The sequence below is a fragment of the Copidosoma floridanum genome, unplaced genomic scaffold (genome assembly GCF_036245765.1).
Source record: "Copidosoma floridanum isolate Cflo_tuat_1 unplaced genomic scaffold, Cflo_Japanese_pri ptg000004l, whole genome shotgun sequence".
Lineage (NCBI taxonomy): Eukaryota > Metazoa > Arthropoda > Insecta > Hymenoptera > Encyrtidae > Copidosoma > Copidosoma floridanum.
The window spans coordinates 11016558-11037026 of record NW_028321881.1 but is presented as its reverse complement, the minus strand read 5'-3'; the positions used below and the strand labels follow the sequence as shown (position 1 = coordinate 11037026).

General features: G+C 31.9%; 1 protein-coding gene across 1 annotated transcript in view; it reads left to right on the top strand.

The window, feature by feature from the left end:
- Positions 1-10101, top strand: part of eIF3a (eukaryotic translation initiation factor 3 subunit A) — a 225592-nt gene extending 215491 nt beyond the window's left edge. The window contains exon 6 of the mRNA XM_089597506.1: positions 9878-10101. Within this exon, the coding sequence (XP_089453632.1) occupies positions 9878-9986 (109 nt within the window). The 3' untranslated portion in view covers positions 9987-10101. The remainder of the gene's footprint in view (positions 1-9877) is intronic.
- Positions 10102-20469: the final 10368 nt, after the last annotated feature.

The following is a 20469-nucleotide window of genomic DNA, read 5'->3' as shown; positions in this document are numbered from 1 at the left end:
TAAACTTCAGAGACATTTAATTAGTTAGCAAAAATTAAGGCTTATAGGAGTCGTTAATTATACTAAAACATATTTGCAGTCTTTTTTTTAAATCAGGATTCAAATAAGTTATTAAGGGAAGTCAAGTTGATGATTCTATACTACATAACTTCTTTCTCTAATCTGCGTTCAATTACTTGTTTTACGGTGAGAAGTAAATCTTCCAAGAATCAGCACGATACGGCACTACAATTTTTTTACAAAAAGAAATTAATTTAATTCGTTTTGTATTTAATGTAAGGTTATGTTGAAACTTCAAAGGGTATATAAAGGGTATACTCAATCTTTAAAGAAGTATTATAAATTTACAATCAAGCTTATGTGTTGCAGTCGTATTTCAATTATTTTTTAATAATTTGGTATTCATTTTAGAAATAACTAAGAAAATTTTCAATATTAGTTCAGTTCTTGACTATTTTCTTTATTACTTTTTCATAGTCTTTGTTCATTATCTTATTTCATTACGAATAATCATAGGTCTTACAGTTTGCAATATAATTAAATAATATTACAGTAGAAAAAAAGATTATTTTGTCTATAAAATATTTAGTTTAAGGTTATGTTTGATATTAAAAGGTGTTAAGTCAACACAAACGGGATGATTTTAGCTCGAGTAAGTCATAAATAATACTGAATCATCTTTCGCGGTGTCTATTTTTTATTTATTACAAGTAGTAGCACTTATACATGGACACGCAAATATACTATTATATAATGCTACTCCACATTAACATTTGGCGCATTGCAGTCACTGCATGCCTAGAGAATATGCAGGGCTGAACTGTTAGTATGAGTACACTACTATAAGTAGTTGGATGCTGCTGACAGCCCACTTTTTCCAGTTCATGTAAAATGTTTTATTATGTTTATAAAGTATACTGTGTAATAAGTGTTTCTTACATTTTTCCACCACCCATGACACAATACCATCATCCTTTTTTGACTGACAAAGGATGACCAACCTATTAAATATTAACGTAGTGTTCCTTGCTAAAAGCCGAATAACCACTCCGACATGAATTTTCTATTCATACATATAAAAATAAATGCCTGTTTGTCCTTAATGCTTCACTACACTATTTGTTCAATCGAAGTAAAATTTTAGAAGGTTGTTACGGAAGCTCCTGCGAAAGTTTATGGGTCAATACACGTGTGTGTTGTGGCTTGGGTGTCACAAATAATTCAAAATTTGAAATGAATGTCTATTTATTGAGAATGATTTTTTTAGTACGGTTAAATTATATAGATATTTAGAAGTATTAAAAAAATAAAGGTTATGTATAAGAAATAAGTTATTCTCTTAATGGTTGTTGATTTTTTGTTTATCAAATGTTTAGAATGAGACAATGTAATACTGATCCTTTGAAAATAACAGAAATAAACTTCTTTTGATGTAATAATTTTGTTTATTTAAATTATTTATATTATTTTTGTTGATATTGGCTACCTCAAGTTATTTGACGGGGTCTTAAACAATTTTACAGCGTGAGTGAACGAAAGAATTAACAAAACGTTTTGCGCGTAGTCGAGGCGTATCGCGAGATCGTTAATTTTTAAATAGTCCATCATTAAGGCAATAAAGGCTGCTTAAAAATATGTGAACCTATAACATTGAAAAAATACACGATGGCTCACAAAAAATGATTGAAAGCTATTGAATTCACACTCCGAAATTCGAGGTGTGATAAACAGCTGTTTCGTGGAACACTTATTTTACTGTTGGGTGATTATTTGAAATAATAATACCAAACAAAGACGAATCAATTCAAAAGCTTCTCCCAATTATTGTGCGGAATTACATAAGTTCTCAGTAGCTCAGTGCCCGTGCTATACTGGTTACTAGAAACAATAATGTCAGGGACATTAATTTCAAAAATTGGAGTGGAATGCAAAGTGAAGCAGCAACGTACAAGTCTATTCATACTGTGCTGAATCAAGACGAAGATGTCAGGTATCAATTATACAACGGAACTTTTTAATTCACTCGATTTGATAAGTATCCCACCGCATGTTTTGACATTAAATTTCGGTGAAAAATATGATGACCAATGTTATCAAAGTTATAATTTCAAATAAAAAATTCTAGGGAAAAGATGTACTGTTGCTATGAATTCCTATGATGCCAACATATATGCCATTAAAATTTAAACGATTGCAGTTTTCTGTGCGATCCGCTTTTGTGATGACGAACAAAGCACAAAGAAAGTTGCTACAAGCTTCTGGACCAAATTTAGAAAATTCATGCTTTTCACATAGATAACTGCATGTAGCCAGCTCACGTGTTGGAAAAATTTAAGATTTATTCGCATATCCACCTGACAAAAAAAAAAAAATGTCGGGTATTCACAACAAACACAAGCACCTTAATTCATTATTTTTCAGAACGTAGCAACGTGCGACAGATAAGCTAGTATTGAATAAAAATAGAAAAATAATGACACTGAAACACATTAGTGCATCCATAAGGCCTTTATTTAGACTATACAATTTACACTACAAGTAAAATAAATTGATATAATGTACAAAATAAACAATGTAATTATCAAGTAACTTTTATCTAGAAAACATTATTTACTTATTTATTTATTTATTTATTTGTATACGTTTGCAAAGTAGTGTTTTTTCTACAGGTTATAAGGATATTGTAATGTTATTCACTGTAATAATTTGATACTACAGAATAAAATATTTAACGACAATCAAAGTTTAAGATAAAAATTATGTACGTTTGAATCATTATACAAATCAAGCTAACGCTATGAAAAATTTAGAACAAGGTTTTGTATTGTACTTTTTCAAATAGTAAGCATGCTCCAAATAGTATATAAAACCATAACGTTAGTTTCGTACTGATTAGGTCAAATAGAAATATCACAGAACTCCAACTGACTGACTACCATGCAGGTTTGTCTATCCGTACAAAGATGAGGCACGCAAAGAAGACAAGGTGCACTTTTATTCGGCATGTTAAGTCATAACTAGTGCTGCGTGGGGGCCAATCTTGGTACCTGAACCTCCTGCACTTTTGGTGTTCAAACGAGTGCGCATGAAGTACTTAGGCCATTGCTTCATTTTAGAGTTTGAAACCTCGTATATTTCAATGCGATGGATTTTTTAATTTCTATCACAGAAAGAATAGATTACGTAAGGGAAGGATCGCAAAAACATATTAATCGGAAAATGTAGCTAATGCGCAGCATCTTATGTACTGTGGCCTAACTTCAGAAACTAGTAAAAAAAAATTGAGTTAACATTGCTATGCCTGATATCAAGTGATTCATATGGACCTCTGCATGAGTTAAAAGTAAAAATAAGTATTATCTATAATACTAAAATAATAGACTGTGAATGTTATTACAAAGCATGTTAGGGTGGACACTATAAGCACGTCATTGTTGCTCTTGTTTATTTAACTATATTTATATAAAAGTGAAGTATGGTTAAGAATATTTTAATTTAAAAAATCCTTTATATAGAACACCAAAATCAATAATAGAAGTATCTACTTGCACTGATGTTAATGAGGAGGAATTGCATTTCTTTTGATCATTTCTCTTTGATGCTTTCCTAAAATCGTTACAAAATGCTATTAAAATATGAAAAAAATCAATGATTAAATAACAATTCTATTTCATGTCACTATTCCTGACAGTTTCAGTGATAAAACAACAAACCACTTACATATGAAATAATCACTGCTTAAAAAATGTAGGCCGCAAACATACAACTGTTTTTTACTTAAGGGTAAGCCACATTTCCTAATCTATTCGTTTCGAATACTCGCATTTTTTGGTAACATGTGTAAAATAACATTATCACATAATGTACTACTACAGCAGTCAAAAACACTACAGTCCGCCACTCGTTTTTTTTACTTATACTCAAAATTATTGTTTTTATTCGCTCATACAATACACAACTTGACAGCTTTGCGCGTACGCATTTGAACATCAGTAGTGCAGGAGGTTCGGATATCAAGTTTGGCCACCACGCAGCACTAGTAGTGACTTGACATGCCGAATTATTTATCTATAACTTGAAAATCACTGACGAAATCTCATCACAATACTAACTTATATAGATAACTTTTCATTTTTATGATACCAATGACAAAATTTTTGCATATCACTCCAGACATTCGATGAAAACAAGATGTAACATTCACAATTATGTAATGATCTACCTGACGGGCTAAATAGAATTTTTATGCAAGAGCCCGATTGGAGAGTTTTTTTTTAAATTTGTTATTAGAAGTGTTCTAGGTAAAATTTTTAACAAACAAAAAATTGTCTATTTTACTTCATTCAAACCATTCTATTACTCGTGTTTGTCATTTTTCCTAATTTGATCTTGTATATTTTGTTCTTTAAACATAAGTATTTCTTTGGGTCATGACAGACAGTCATGGAGTAAGATAGTCGAATGGGCCAATGGCCCTCCACTTTACACGTCTAGCTGAGCGATAAATATATAATAGACAGTCATGGAGTAAGATAGTCGAATGGGCCAAAGGCCCTCCGCTTTACACGTCTAGCTGAGCGATAAATATATAATAGACAGTCATGGAGTAAGATAGTCGAATGGGCCAAAGGCCCTCCGCTTTACACGTCTAGCTGAGCGATAAATATATAATAGACAGTCATGGAGTAAGATAGTCGAATGGGCCAAAGGCCCTCCGCTTTACACGTCTAGCTGAGCGATAAATATATAGTAGTGTTTCTGCTGGCCAACAGAGGCATTTATGTCGAAAAAGTAGATGTGATGTATATGTATGAATTTATACACAGGTATAATAATATATGTCATATATATATATACCTCTTTGAAGTGAGTAAATTTAATTCAACTGAATCAATTCTTTTTATTGGATTCTTCTGATCGAGTATTGGGGTTTAGACTGATCGAGTGTTGTTTCCATCTAGTTTTAGGTGATCGACTTTTGGGGTAAAAAAGGTGCGTTTGTAAAACCTTTAAGGCCATTAAATTTTAGAAAGAAATGTTCTTTTTTATTTGTATTGTTATGAAGTTAAGTAGTTTGTTTGTACTCTCCAACAGTCACAGTGCTAAATTTTTATACGTATTATATTTTGTTGGCCAAAACAACCTCAAAATTGTGTAGAGTGGTCGAGTATTGGGCCCTCTACTTTATACGCTTAAACGCTCCATATTAACACACAATGTAGGTTTAGAGTTTAAGTCAAAAATTTCGAATTGTAAACAAGTGTTGCATTAAAAAATGTGAAGGTACTAGGATTCTAGGGATGCAAAACTGTCTGTTTTTAAAGCACCCATGGATAAATAATTGTTGTAAAAATGGACTAGTTTCCTATCCCAAATTGATGTAGTCCTGATATAAATTAGTTTTGTTTGTGTAAAACACTTTGCTGCCTATTATTTTATAAAATAAAAGTAATTAAAGATGTTAAAAAAAAGTTTTTACCAGGTAAAAAAATTTAAGTACTTATATGCTTTGTTTACTTTCAAAATAATATATAATAAAAAATCTGATATTCCTTATATCTTTGTGAATATAAATTAATTAGACTAGACTTTTTCTGCTTTTCTTACTCACACGCCACCTGATGTCTCGCAGTAGCACTACAACATAATCATCACACGTAAAAAGTTGCCCTTTGGACCCACCGTATTTCTTACACTGTGTGTATAGCTACGTTAACTACTTTGCAGATTTTCTTATAAATGGTACATTTCTTAAGTCCCCAAGTGACTACTATTCGTTATTAATACCTACAAGGAACAAAATTTATTTTTTGTCAAAAATTTATTTATTATACCATTTTTTAACTTTAGTTATACATTTTCTGTACAAATTATAACATTTGACGAAATTGTTTGTATTACAACACTGATCGAATTAAACTTAAAAAAGCGATTCATCTAACATTAATGCAAAACAAAGAGTCATTTTGCATTTTATGTGATCCTTCAGGTTATGTATTTATTTAATAGATGAGTTAAATTATAGTCGTCTTCCATGTTCACACAGAATAAGAAATTGATAAACGATCACTTGAGAATTAATGAGTAGACAGATCTATATTACGATAAGGCAACGTTTCGCTGGCCTCATCAGGCCGAAATATTACATTGACTCTAAACACCCAAAGAACATGCAGTAAAATAAAAAAATTTTTCAATTTCATAGAAAAATTAACAACTATAACAAAATATTATCATCATTGCCTACAAATTGGTGCTACTGGAATAATACGAGTGAAAAGTCCTCTAGTCAACTCTACGTCTATACTGAGCAATGGTCTGACAGTATTTGTGCACAATGACTAACCCACACAGTAACAACAACAAACACAAGAGCACTCGGTGTCTATCACTATTCTACAAATCGCGTCACAAAGGTAAGTAAACCCTACTAAGCATATCAACGTCTTTTTTCTCATTCAAAGTATTGCTATGTAAATTAATATTAATCATTTCTGACAACAGCCTTTTTTTGTAGTTAAGTTCTATGTCACTTTACTTTTACGGAGTCCCGGTTAATATTGTGTCTAATTATACTTGTATGTACAGAAACAACTGAATTTTTTCGAAGCGAAGCTTCTTATGTAGGGCCCTTGCTGAGTAAAAGTAGGAGAAAGTGTCACTTTTTTTCTTGTCACCTTCGTTCCTGTTCGCCCCCCTACCACCGCATGCTCTCTCGACAGCGAGTAGTATAGTACAGCGTATCATGCATGCAGTGGCAAGCGCACGCTCTCTTTCTTTCTTTATCTTTCTCTTTCTCGCTCTCTCTCTCTCTTTTTCTCTCTTTCTTTCTGTCAAGTATACGTACATATGTGGAAGGGCAGTTCGTATATGTACTGGTATTTATACAGCGAGAACAAAGTGGCGCTATGGCGCAGTAGACTACACTAGGCATATGATTAATAATCGAAGGTCCCGCATTGAAATCTCGGACGATGTACCAAAATTTTTTTTTTAGGATAACCAGTATAATTTCTGAACTAACATCATTTCTTAATTAATATCGTTTCTTAATCATTAGCAGATGATAATACGTGATACAGATAAAACATCAAAAAAATTTATTATTCATTGATTGACGTCACTGAACAGACGCGAAAATTTTAAAGTTAAATAAGACACAAGAAACTTGATAATCAAATAGGTCAAGTAGAAATTTCCAAGATAAAATATCGAATAAATGTTTGTAATCAAGTGACGCGTTACTAAACGGCGCGAAAATTTGAAAGTAAAATTAAACTAGAGTTAAGTAGAACGTTTGAAAAAACGTGAGGGTGGATTAAAATAGAGTCCAGGAGTCTGTCAGACTGGTATTGAAGCTCAGAAGAGTGAGAGAGAAGTTAAATGTGGTCACGTGATAAACCTTTCTCTCTCATTATAATGAAGCTCATTAGAGTGAGAGAGAAAAGTTCATCACGTGACCACACATAACCTCTCATTCTTCTGAGCTTCAAGCCAGTCTGGCAGACCCCTAGCCTCCATCTACACTTACCCTGAGCCAGTCAGATAAATATGTGGGTATTTTAAATGAGACGGCAAAAATTCATGCCATGAATATTTATACATATGAAAAAAACATATTTTTAAAGGATTAAAATAATTTTTTTTTTTTTATTAAAATACGCAAAACTTCGAGCAATAAATGTTTATAAATATAAAAAAAAAATATTTAAAAAAGTTTAAATTAATGCTTTTTTTGTTTTCACTCGCGTTGACTCCTTACCATTATAAAAAGAACTCTGCATTCAAACGTCAAGGAACACGCAAAGACACTGCTGCTCAGTGCCACCAATAGTGAAATTTCATTGTGTAAAAGACCAAAACCACGTACTTAAGATATTACTTAAAATTCATCTAGAATTTGCACCATCTATCAATAAACATTCGGCTAACCTATTGGTTCTCCCATTTCACCATTGTTTGCAGATCTGATGATGACTTATTGTGAATCAAATTTCCTATGACTATTAAAAAATAAATACAATAGTGCCCCCTTCTCTACTATCGCTACGTCAACGACACGATACTACGTATCCGTATGAATTATATTGATACGGTATCAATTGTTGTTTATAACTATCACATTAACTTAACATTCACACATAAACTTCAGCACAATCACAGTATTAATTTTCTTGATGTTACATTATTAATTTGAAATTCTCAGATCATTAAAAATTGATTCGAGAAAGAAATGTTTTTTTTCCGTACCTGAAACATTATTTCTAATCATCCTCTCTCAAAAAAAAATATATTAAAAACAATTTTGTTAACCGTGCTATTCTCTTATCGCATCGTAGTTTTCACAGTGATTGTACACAAATTGTAAGACAATCGCTCCTTAATGATGATCACCCGACCTTGTTTATTAGTCGACACATCAAATTCCGCATCTCTGCTTTATCTAATAAACCTTCTCTTAATTTAGTTTTTCCATATCCTCATGATCGTGTTATAAAACAATTCAAATTAATTTCGTTCGTCAATAACCATTATTAAAAAATGCACTAGTAGCCTTAGGACACATGATGTCCGCGTAATTCTATCGGTTCATAAACCTCTTAGCAATATTATAAAATTAGATAGAGACCAAACATCTAAACTGAATACGACAGAGGTATTTTATAAGTTCTTATGTAGAGACGGTCCTGTTAGTTATGTTGGACAAACGACGGACAAACTAGCGGTCAAGTATCGTATAAAAGAACATTCTAAAAGATACAAAAAAGATACAGTTATTTCTGAGTATTCAAGTAATTTGAGACACAATTTTAACTGGGACTCCGTAAAAATACGTGATATAGAACCTAACTACAAAAAAAGACTGTTGTCAGAAATTATTTATATTAATTTATATAGAAATACTTTAAATGAGAAAGAAGACGTTGATATGCTTAGTAGGGTTGATTTACCTTTGTGGCGCGTTTTGTAGAATAGTGATAGACACTGAGTGGTCTTACGTTTGTTGTTGTTACTGTGTGGGTTAATCATCGTGCACAAACACTGTCAGACCATTGCTCAGTATAGACGTGAAGTTGACTAGAATGAATTTTCAGTCGTATTGTTCCAGTAGCACCAATTTTTACGCAATGATGATAATATTTTGTTATAGTTGCTAATTTTTTCTTTGATGTTGAAAAATTTTTGTATTTTACTGCATGTTCTTTGTGTGTTTAGAGTCAATGTAATATTTCGTCCTGATGAGGCCAGCGAAACGTTGCCTTATCGTAATATAGATCTGTCTACTTATTGGTTCTCAAGTGATCGTTCATTGATTCCTTATGTATATATTTAAAGGAGATTCTTGTAGGGTTGTTGAAACTTTCCAATGGAGAAAATATAATTAGTATGCGTAGAGAAGTGTAAAATACCACTAGTTTACGTATAACTTTCCATTGTCGTAGACTATGTTAAATTAATAATTGTTTCAACTAGATTTTAGTAAGCACTTCAATACTACAGATATAAGTTGACGATGGAAAAATATCAAATTGTATATCCTTATTAATTGTGATACACAGAACCATAACTAGAAAATCTAAGAACCGCAGTCTTCGCTTGAAAGATGTCATTCGACAAAGTATCATTGATTTTCTTTTATTAAATACTGTAAAATTTCACAGTCATTTCCCGTTAATTGAGATAAAAAAAATTCTTAATAATCTTACAATACGTACTATTAAACTTTTAAATGTACAAATCTTATTTTTATACGTAAATACTCCTATTTGGTTTGTCAGATTTGTTGAAAAAATATTGTACTGGATTCTAGATATGACAGTTTAAGTTACAAAACAACTATTGGGTTATTAAACAAAACATTCTTTTTATTTTTCAGAAATGAAAACCAATGTCAAGGCTCGAGCTCCGTAAGTGAAGATAAAGAATCACCAAATCCAATGAACGAAGAAGCTGGGGGATGGTCAAAAGTACTCAATCGGCGCTAATTCAATATAAAAAATGCAATAATAATATATTTTGATTTTTAATAATAATAATCAATACATTTTGATTTTTATCAATTTATGTAGTTTTTAATCATTAAAGTAAAAACTTGAATCTCTGGAAGAGAAATCAAATGGTTTTATTTGTGTAAAATGATTTGAGAAAACTATACCGCACTTGAACATTTGCAATGAAAAATATTCTTGCTGGTATCCACGTCTGCAAAATTATTATTTTTTATTAAAAAATACTTACCAACTTATAATCTAAATAAATACTTTCAATACTACTAATAGTGTAGTGAAATAACTTTCAATGGTTTAATTATTTTTCTGGGAGAAATATTTTTCAAAAAAAGTAGTCAAACAAATATCTTTAATACTTTTTTGACGCATTTCGTTACTCTTTCTATACTGTATATAGATGACCTTAATACTTATACTCAAAACGTAAATTTGAGTATTCAGTATAATGCTCAAATCGATCAGTAAAATTTTTAAATAATAGTTTTTAAAGAAATGTACCTGTCTAAGTACAGTTAAATCATAAAACTAAAGATATTGTAGTTTTTTGTTATTATTTATTTACAGTTGTAACATATTGTAAAGGTAACGGATCTACATTTTATGTATATAATTCAACCAAAAATGGTATGTTGCATGTCTCAGTCGATTACAACGTCGTGTCAGGAGATATTAATCTAGGAATTTTTCTAAATATGTAAGAAATGTTAACTGCTAATAGCACAACAAAATTCAGATGATAAAAGAGAATTGTTTTAATCAAAGATGCAAAAGAGTAGCTAAATCAGTGTTATAGGCTCGTGTCTTACTCGTAAATTTACAGTTTTGACAACGCCTAAAAGCAAAACACGGATTTTTGAATTTTTCTATAACATAGGATCTTACAGTTAGTAATATGAATAATATTTCTACGCATTCAAGAGAACCAAAAAAATGTTAACCAAAGTTTGTATGTTTTTTAGATTGTGAGACGGAAATCTGACAAATGTACCATTTCACCGGAAAATGTTTCCACAGATGCACACAATTAAATGTTAGGGTTCCAATTGGGACGTGTAGTATTTTATGAAAACTAATAATAAATCAAAAATAATTTCTCATTCTGATGAGCCCGTGCTACAGGCTCGCTAATTCGTAAATTCGATCCCCCCAAAATAAAAAGAGTGTTATCTTTCCGAAGTGTTCGGTAATCGACTCGGAAGGTGTTGGATAGTGTGTGTGATATAAGTGCAGTGGTGAAGTTTAATTTTTATTTGGTAAGTTGCAAATTGATTTTTTAACGCATTTGTAAGATCCCGTAACTTATCTGTTTTTGTTAAGAACCCATAACGCTACCCTGTAATGCATTGCATCTCCGTTTAATGTTGAATTATTCGCTGTGAGGATGAAGACCAGTAGCGCTTCAGCGGATTTTTTTCAAGACCTGAACGTGTCCGGAGCCAATTGTTGTGCCGTGATACATACGGACTTGGCGACATGAATATTTATTGTAAGTAATTGAGTGCCCATGGCACTCTGCACTTTTAATAAATGAAAGTTAGTGCAATAAGTTATTCACAGAGACACACACGCATACTCACATGTATATGTCCATAACCTTTTTGTGTCATCTGCATCATCGCCCTTCATATTTGTTGGTGATTCACAGCACTGTGATAGGTGAAAAAATTTTGTATAGATAATTCATTACACAAACTTATATATATTTTAAGTGCAGAGTACCACGAGCTCTCAATTGATTGCAATGAATATTCATGTCACTGAGTCCGTATGTATCACGGCACAACAATCTGCTCACGATATGTTTAGGTCTTGGAAAAAGTACGTTGGAGCGCTGCTGGTCTTCATCCTTATGGCGAATAGACCCGAATAGTGATTTTAACGAATTTTATTAGGAAGTACATAATGTAAATGTAATAAAAGTTGTATTATTACTGACAGTGCCATTACCTTAGTCGTATAGTAAGATTTTTTAAGAGCCCGTAACTTTTTTTTTTTTTTTTTTTTTTTAATAATAAAATGAGAAAGATTGAAAAAAAATTTTTCGTCCTGATCCATCAGAGCCTAGAAAGTTTTAAATTATTTTGGCCACGGGCAACACAAAAAACATTGTTACAATTAACAACCCATTTTAAGTGTTTATTCACTACGGCCCTTAAAAAATGCCGGTTTTCATAGAATGACCCATATGAGTACTAGGGGCCCTAAGAGTCGTAAATACTCCTCTATACTCCCTTGCGCGCCTGTACTCACTCTCCCTCCACCCCCGCAAATTGCCAATTCTTGTAAACGGTTGCTGCAACGACGGCGACAGTGGAGAAATAAATTCAGTATAAATAAAAGACTATTAAGTTGATTTCGTCCAACCTTGGAAATATAGGTAATGTGATAGGTGCATGGGCATGGGAGGATTGCGTAAGTAAGCTCCATATCCGCAAATTGCCCATTCTTCTACACGGCAGCAGCAGCACTGCACAGTGGTACCAAATTTAATTTTTTGTTACAAAATAAAATAGTGGCATCTGTGATAATCCAATCAAGATTATTCTTTTTGAAGCTTCAAGCTTGAAACATTACAAAATACAAAAAAAGTTATCCAATTTAAATAAAAGGTGATTCGGGCATTAAAACACCACCTAAAGGCACCCCGTACAGCGTTTTATTCAGAAGATCAATTGATTTTTAAATTAAATAAATGATAAAAAAAGTAGCTATATAAATTTAATGGGTAGCTGAACACGAATTTGGCATTGGCACCTGACAATTTAAAATAGTGAATTAAATATGGTGGCCAAAAAAATTAAATATCGGCTAAAATTTTACGAAAATTAGTCTGTAGGGGTTGTTCTGGTTGTCAAACATAAATTTAACATTTTTTTTTGTTGATTCAAATTTGCAGATCCAACATAGTGGTCCAAAATATAAGAAAAACCTGCAAAATTGGACAACAATCAGTTTATAGGAAAATTTGACAATGCTGAACGCAAACTTAAAAAAAGAACTGTAAAATTTAAAGGAGCGAACCTTCTGTGGCTAAAAAAAAGTTAAAAACACCGCAAAAATATTGATAAAAAACAGTTTATAGAGAGGTCTCTGATGACTTAACACAAATTTGACCTTGATGAAAAATTGGAAGTGTCTCAATAGTAAAAAAAAAAAGTTTGTACAAAAAAACTAAATAAATTTACAGCAGTTATTAGAAACCCAATAGTTTTTCAGAGATTTCGTTTATAATATGTGCTCCTAGGCGAGCAAGCGTCAGTAATTAGAAAACCTACCGTTTTGCAATGTAACAAATTGTAAAATGTCTCAAGAAAGAAAGCATCAACGATTATAAACTTAAATTTTTTAGTGCATGTAAAAATAGAATAAGCTCTTAGGCAAGCAAGCAATAACGATTAAGAACCCAACAGTTTTTTAGAGCATTGATTAATAAAACGCTCTCTAAGATAAACGTGCATTGGCAAATAGAGAACCAACAGTTTTTAAATGTATGTTTCAATCAAATGTTGCCTAAAATAAACAATCATCGGCGATTATAAACCCAAAAGTTCTGCAAGTTATTTGAGTATAAAATGCACTAAGGCAAGTAAGCAACGGCGATTAGACACTTACTTGATTTCGAGTAATATTGAGAAATATAATGTGCTTTCAGAAGAACAAGCATCGGTGATTTGAAACCCGACAGTTTTGCAGCTCATTCAATTATATATTTTGTTTTAGGCAGGCAAACATCGGTGATTCCAAACCTAAAAGTTTTTTAGTAAAATTATGAATAAAATATGCTCTTAGGTGAGCAAGTGTGGGGACCCGACCCTGCTGCGCAACCGTCGGTAAAAGAGTAGGCTCTTTAGCCTTCCTCCGCTTCTCTTTCTCCAGCGTCTCTGCTCGCCGTGCAGGCCGCTGCGCGAGCAGAGAAGTCTCGACCGTCATTGCGAGCACACATTTTGTAGCTTCTTTGAGAAGCCCTTTCTTACCAGTGAATATTAAACCTTTTCTTGTTAATGTTAACAAGCGTTTAATTACTTCACCTTCCTCCTCAACTCCTGGACAAGGCAGCCATGGGACTGCCACCTCAAGCCGATTCATAGGCCACATACACATCATATCCCATACAAGCATTGGCGATTTGGAACTCAACAGTTTTGCAGTGTATTGAAATATAAAATGTGCTCTCAGGCAAACAAGCATTGGCGATTACAAACCCAGATTCTGAGTGTTATTATTAAACAAAATTATCTTTTGGGCTAGGAGGCATCGATGATTAAAAATCCAACAGTGTAACGGTGTATTGATTAATAAAAAATGCTCCTAGGCAAGCAAGCATCCGTAATCAAAAAATCAACTGCTTTATAGTATTGTTTGAAAAAAATGTGCCCTAAAGCAAACAAACCTCTGCAATGAAAAAAACCCGACATTTTTTAATGTAGATATTTATAAAAGGTGCTCTTAGGTAAGCAAGCATATGCGATTAGAAACTCTACAGTTTCTTAGCAATCAAATAAGACGTCCAATGACAGTTATAAAATAATTAAAATCAACGTCCAATGATAGTACTGTCATATTTTTGTAGCTATTCAAAAACACAAACAGCGTTTCAGCCGTTTCGATGACGTCTCATTATTTATCAGGTACAAAAATCTATGGGTAATAAAAAACATTCTTCATAATACAAATTATGATAAAATACAATTGACGCGGATTTAGTTTAGTGTATAACATACCTCTGACTCTTACGAACGAGATCTAAAATCGTAATGTTGTGATAGTTTCAAGTTTAGCTGCTTTTATACTCTGCACATACAAAAATAACATAGTACACGTAAGCAGTACAATCAAATAAGAATCGCAAGTAGTTCCTTGTGAGAAGCATGTAAAAATTACACGTGTTCCTAATACTATAAATGAAAGAGGCCCCCCAAATCATAATCCTCTCTCGTAATTAACTTAATGGAGAATTATAATAGTTTTTAAATTTTTCTGTATCTTTTTGTCTATGAGTATTATCATTGAAGTAATGTATATTTAACATTTTGGAAAAAAACGTTTTCTGTAATATTGTTTAATGTCTGAAGTTTTTATTTTATCAAATTTGGAGTTATGTGCAAATTCAATGCTATTTTGTTATTGTACAGAACCATCCCTTGTGTTTTTTATGTCTTTTTTGTGTTCTGCCATTATTAATTTAAGAGCTCTCGATGTTAGACCTACATAACAGCAGTTGTAACTTTCACATATTATGTGGTAAACAACGTTTTTTTCTATCGAGTATCTCAGTTACATTCTTTCCAAGAAAAAAAATGGAATTCAACTTATTATTTAAACTGTATGCAAGACCATACCAATGTAAAGTTTTTTACAATAATATTGAATGACTGTGCAAGTAGGGAATATACAGTAACAATAAGATCAGTTAACAATTATGATCATTTCTACTGAGATCTATTCTCCAAAATTGATTGATAAATTTGTGAATAAAAGAATAAATACCTTACAAAAAAAGTATATGATTGATAATCGTAGTATAAATAATAATAATTATAAACTGATCTTATTTTAACCGCTTTTTCCCCACTTGCACAGTCATATTAATTTTTTTTGTATAAGCTTCACATTGGTCTTGAATGCAGGTTAAATAATAAATTGAGTTCGTTTTTTCCCTGGAAAAGGATGTAATTGAGCAACTTGATGGAAAAAACGCCGTTTACCACATACCATATGCGAATTGCAACTGCTGCCATGTCGGTCGAACATCAAGAGGTTTAAAGATAAAAATGTCAGAACATAAAAAAGACATAAAGAAGAAAAAGGATCTGTACCATCACAACATAGCATTGAATTTTCACATAACTTGAGTTTTGATAAAATAAACATTTTGGACACTAAACAAAATTACAGAAACGCCTTTTTTCCACTATGTTGAATATACATTACTTCAATTTATATTAACAGACAACAAAATATAGAAAAATTGCAAAATTATTATAAGCCTCTCGTTCAATCAATTACGAAAGAGGATTAACTTGATGTACATCATTTGGGAGGCCTCTTTTGTTTGTAGTATCAGGAACGCATGTACCGTTTGAATGCTTCTTACAAGGAACTATCTGTGATTCTCATAAGAATGTATTGCGCACGTGTACTATATAAAATGTTTATGTGCAGAGTATAAAAGCAGCTTCACTTGAAACTTTGACTACATTACGATTTTACATTTCATTCGTAAGAGTCAGAGGTATCTTGTACACTTTACTTTATTTTCGTTAATTGTATTTTATCAAAATTTGTAGTGTAAAGAATATTTTTTATTCTTCATAACGTTTTGTACCTGATGAGAGCTAGGACGTTGTTTTTGTTTTTGAATAAATAAATAAATTTTACAGTGCCGCCATTTGGCGTTGTTTTCAGTTTTTCAGTAATATTAATCAATAGAATGTGCATTTAGGAAACTAAGTACTGGTAATTGCGGACCCAACGGTTTTGCAGTATCTTAAAAAATAAAATGAGCTTTTATGTGAGCTAGAATCATCGATAAGACACCCAATAGTTTTTTAGTATTATTAAAAAACAGAATATTCTTTAAGGCTTGGAGACATCGGTAATGAGAAAACCAATAGTTTTGTACTGTATTGAATTATAAAATGTTATTTGAGGGAAGCAAGCGTCAGCGATTCAAAGCCAACCAGTATCTTAGTATTTAAAAATCCAACAGTTTAGCAGTGTATTTAATTATAAAATGTGCTCTAAGGCAGGATAGGTTAGTTTAAATTCAACAGTTTTTTAGTAAAATTAATGAATCATATGTGCTTTTAGGCGAGAAAGTATCAGCTATTAAAAATGCAACAAATATGCAGTGTAATAAGAAATAAAATATGCTGGTCAAGTCAAGTTGGCATCAACAATTAGAAACCCGACAGTTTTGCAGTATATATAATAATAATAATAATAAAATGTTCTTTTAGGCAAGAAAGTATCTGTGATTACAAACTCAACAGTTTCTCTATGACATAATATATAAAATGGGGTTTTAGACAAGCAAGCCTCGGGGATTATAAACTCAACAGTTTCGCAGTCGTACTGATGAAAAAAATGTGCTTCTAGGTAAGCAGGCATTGGTTTAGAGAACCAACAGTATTGAAGTGTATTGATTCGTAAGGTGTTGTCTTCAGCAAGCAAGCACCAGTGATATAGAAACAAACGCATTTTCAGTGTACATATAAACTAGCGATCCCCCCGTCTCGGTTTTGCCCGAGACTTATTGAATGGAACACCGCAGTGTATTGACACGTATAGTACAATGTTTTCAGTTAAAAGTTTTACATCTATTCTTGACGTTTCTCAGAACAACTACACTCATTAAAATAGCTTTGTTTGGAATCCATGCAGTTCATTTGGTCAAATAATAAGATGTAAGAAGTAGTGCTGAAAATTACCGTGCGTTTCTTACACTATTAAATAATTGTTGGCCCTAAAGGTCCGTTTATATACACTGATAATTGATGATGTCTTTTAGAAGAGGACTGGACTCGTTGCTCTAACAGACACATTTCTTAATCAGCAGAAATCTCCCTAGCACGTCTATTAGCAGCTGATATTCTCATTTGAGAACTTCGGGTTTCACGATCATCCAAACCTTTTGTTCAGTCATTAAAAATGCACTTATCTTGTGGCAGTTGTCTTGCGAGACAATCTCGATTTTGGCATTTTGATGCCAAAATTCAAACTCAAAGATAAACTGTAAGTAATCGCCAACGAAATAAAAAGAATAATATAATTTGAAAATGAAAATCAAAGTAAAGTACCCAACAGCAAGTATACGAAGAAATAATGAGATTGTAGAGAATCGAAAGAAGTTTTAATGCTTAAAAATTTTTATTTTGACCGTAAAAATCAGAAAAAATCTTGAGGATAGAAAATCGAACAGAACTTAGTATTTTATATATCTTACCTATACAAATTGAAAAAATAAAACACTTTTTAGTTTCAATGGAAGAAAAGTCAGGAAAACAAAAAAAAACTGCCGAACTGTAAGATAATTATACATTAAAGGCTTTTTCTGCACCTTACCCTTAGGAAAGATCAAAATTTCATGAGATGTGTTATCACTCAACATCGACCATATGCTGATGGGGGTGTCACACATTACTGATGTGTACTAAGAAGTTTAACTTATCAAGGTAACTCAATAAAATTGATTCCGGGAGCGGCTCAGTCAACGTAAAGTAACATTGAAAACATAATCACGTGCCTTCTAGCGGTCAAAAGTTAAACTCCCTTTCAGAGCTGTTTAGCAGTAAGTTCTTATAAGTAACATGAAAACTTTCCTCTTGAAGTTACCGTTAATTTTAATAGCCTAAGGTACATGAGAAGTTGTAATTCAACTTCTGTAATAATTAGGGATCGATTCGTTCAGTAGTTTTTGAGATTTTTGCGAACATACTAACAAACGCCGTCTCTTTATGTAATAGTAAGATAAAATGTTCTCTTAGGCAAGCAAGCATCCGTGATTAGAAACGCAACTGTTCTCTTGTAATATTAATAAATGAAAACGGGTGTTGGGCAAGTAAGCATCTGTGAATAGAAACTCAATAGTTCATTAGTAATGTTATAACCAAAATGTACTTTTCTACAAGCTAACATCAGCGATTATGAACCCAATAGTTTCCCAGTGTATATAGTTATCATGAGTCCTCTTAGGCAAATAAGCATAAGCGATCAGGAACTCAATAGTTTTTTAGTATTATAGATATATTGTATATGCTCTTAGGCAAGCAAACATCGGCGATAAGAAAAAAAACCGTTTTTAAAATATTTATCAGTCTAATGGGCTCTTATGCAAGGAAGTCTTGGTGATTCGAAACCCAGAAGTATTTTAGTGTTTAATTTAAATCAACGTCCAATTATGGTATTGTCATCGCAGATGCATGCTTGTCTTACAGCACATTTCAACACTAAATACGCTTAAACAAAACAGGTAGGTTTGTAATTGGCAATGCTAGCTTACCGAAGAGCACATTTGATTAATAAGTAACTAAGAAACCGGTCTGTTTTTTGTCTCCGATGCTTGCTTGCCTGAGAGCACATTTAATTTTCTTAAACACTGAAATACTTAAGGACGTGCAATAGTGGTACTGTCATATTTATTTTTTTTTTTATTAAAAAAAATAACGTGTCGGCCCTTCACGTACAAAAAGCTATCAGTAAAAAAAGTAAATTTTTATAATACAATTTTCGATGATATTCAAGCTTTTATTCTATTCAAGATAAAATTCAAACTTAAGTTGAGTATGTAACATACCTTTGACTCTTATGAAAGGGATGTAAAATCGTAATGTAGACGGAGTTTCATGTTCAACTACTTTTGTTCTCTGCACATTCACAAATGACATAAGTATATGTATGCAATACAATTTAATTAGACTCGCAAGTAGTTTCTCGAAAGAAGCATATAAACATTACATGTGTTTTAATGCTCTAAATGGAAAAGGCATGCTAAATCATTTAGATCAAAATAGTTCTCTATTCTTATAGACTTAACGAGAGACTTAGAGTAATTTTTTAGATTTTCTGTATCCTATTGTCTATTGTTATTGAAGTAATACACATGTAACATTTCTGGACAAAGACGTTTCTGTAATTTATTTTTATATCTACAGTTTTTATCTTATCAAAATTAATGTTATGTTGTAATAGTACAGATCCATCCGTTTTGTTTTGCATGTCTCTTTTGTGTTCTGCCATTCTTAAATTTAGAGCTCTTAATGTTGGACCGCCACAGTAGCTGTTAAAATTCGCACGTGGTATGTTGTAAACAACGTTTTTTTTAATCAAGTGGGTCAGTTATATTGTTTCCAAGATAAAAGATTGGATTCAACTTATTGTTTAAACTATATACAAGACCGACGTGAAGCTTTTTATAATAGAATAAAATATTATTGTTGAAGCGAGGAAAATACGGTAATAATAAGATGAGTTAGTCATTATAATTATTTCTATTGTTACTGTTAATCATATTCATGTTTTTTAAGGCATTTATTCTTCCATTCAAAAATTAATTAATTGATTTTTAAGGATAGTTGTTGGCTATTGAAAATTTATGAACCAATTTTAAATTATCATCATAGAATTAGGTGTCTGCTAATTCAATGGAAATGTCTGCTAGTGTATAAATGATAACTATTTTATGTTATATTGGTAGAACTCCAAATTGAAGTATCTGCTAGAAGCTGAACGTCCTCGACATCTACATGTACACTGAACTGATATAAAAAATATTTGATTTTAATTGCCAACTATTTTTACGAGGAAGAAGTTTCAATCTGTCTTCAGGTAGCTCGATTTCATGCGTTCATGCTTTGGTAGAAATCTAAGTTTTGTTTTTAGTAAGCTAAGCTATGTTCTAAGAGAATTAAAAATAATTAAGTAAATTTAGGACTTAAGGCATTTTTCCGAGAATATAAAT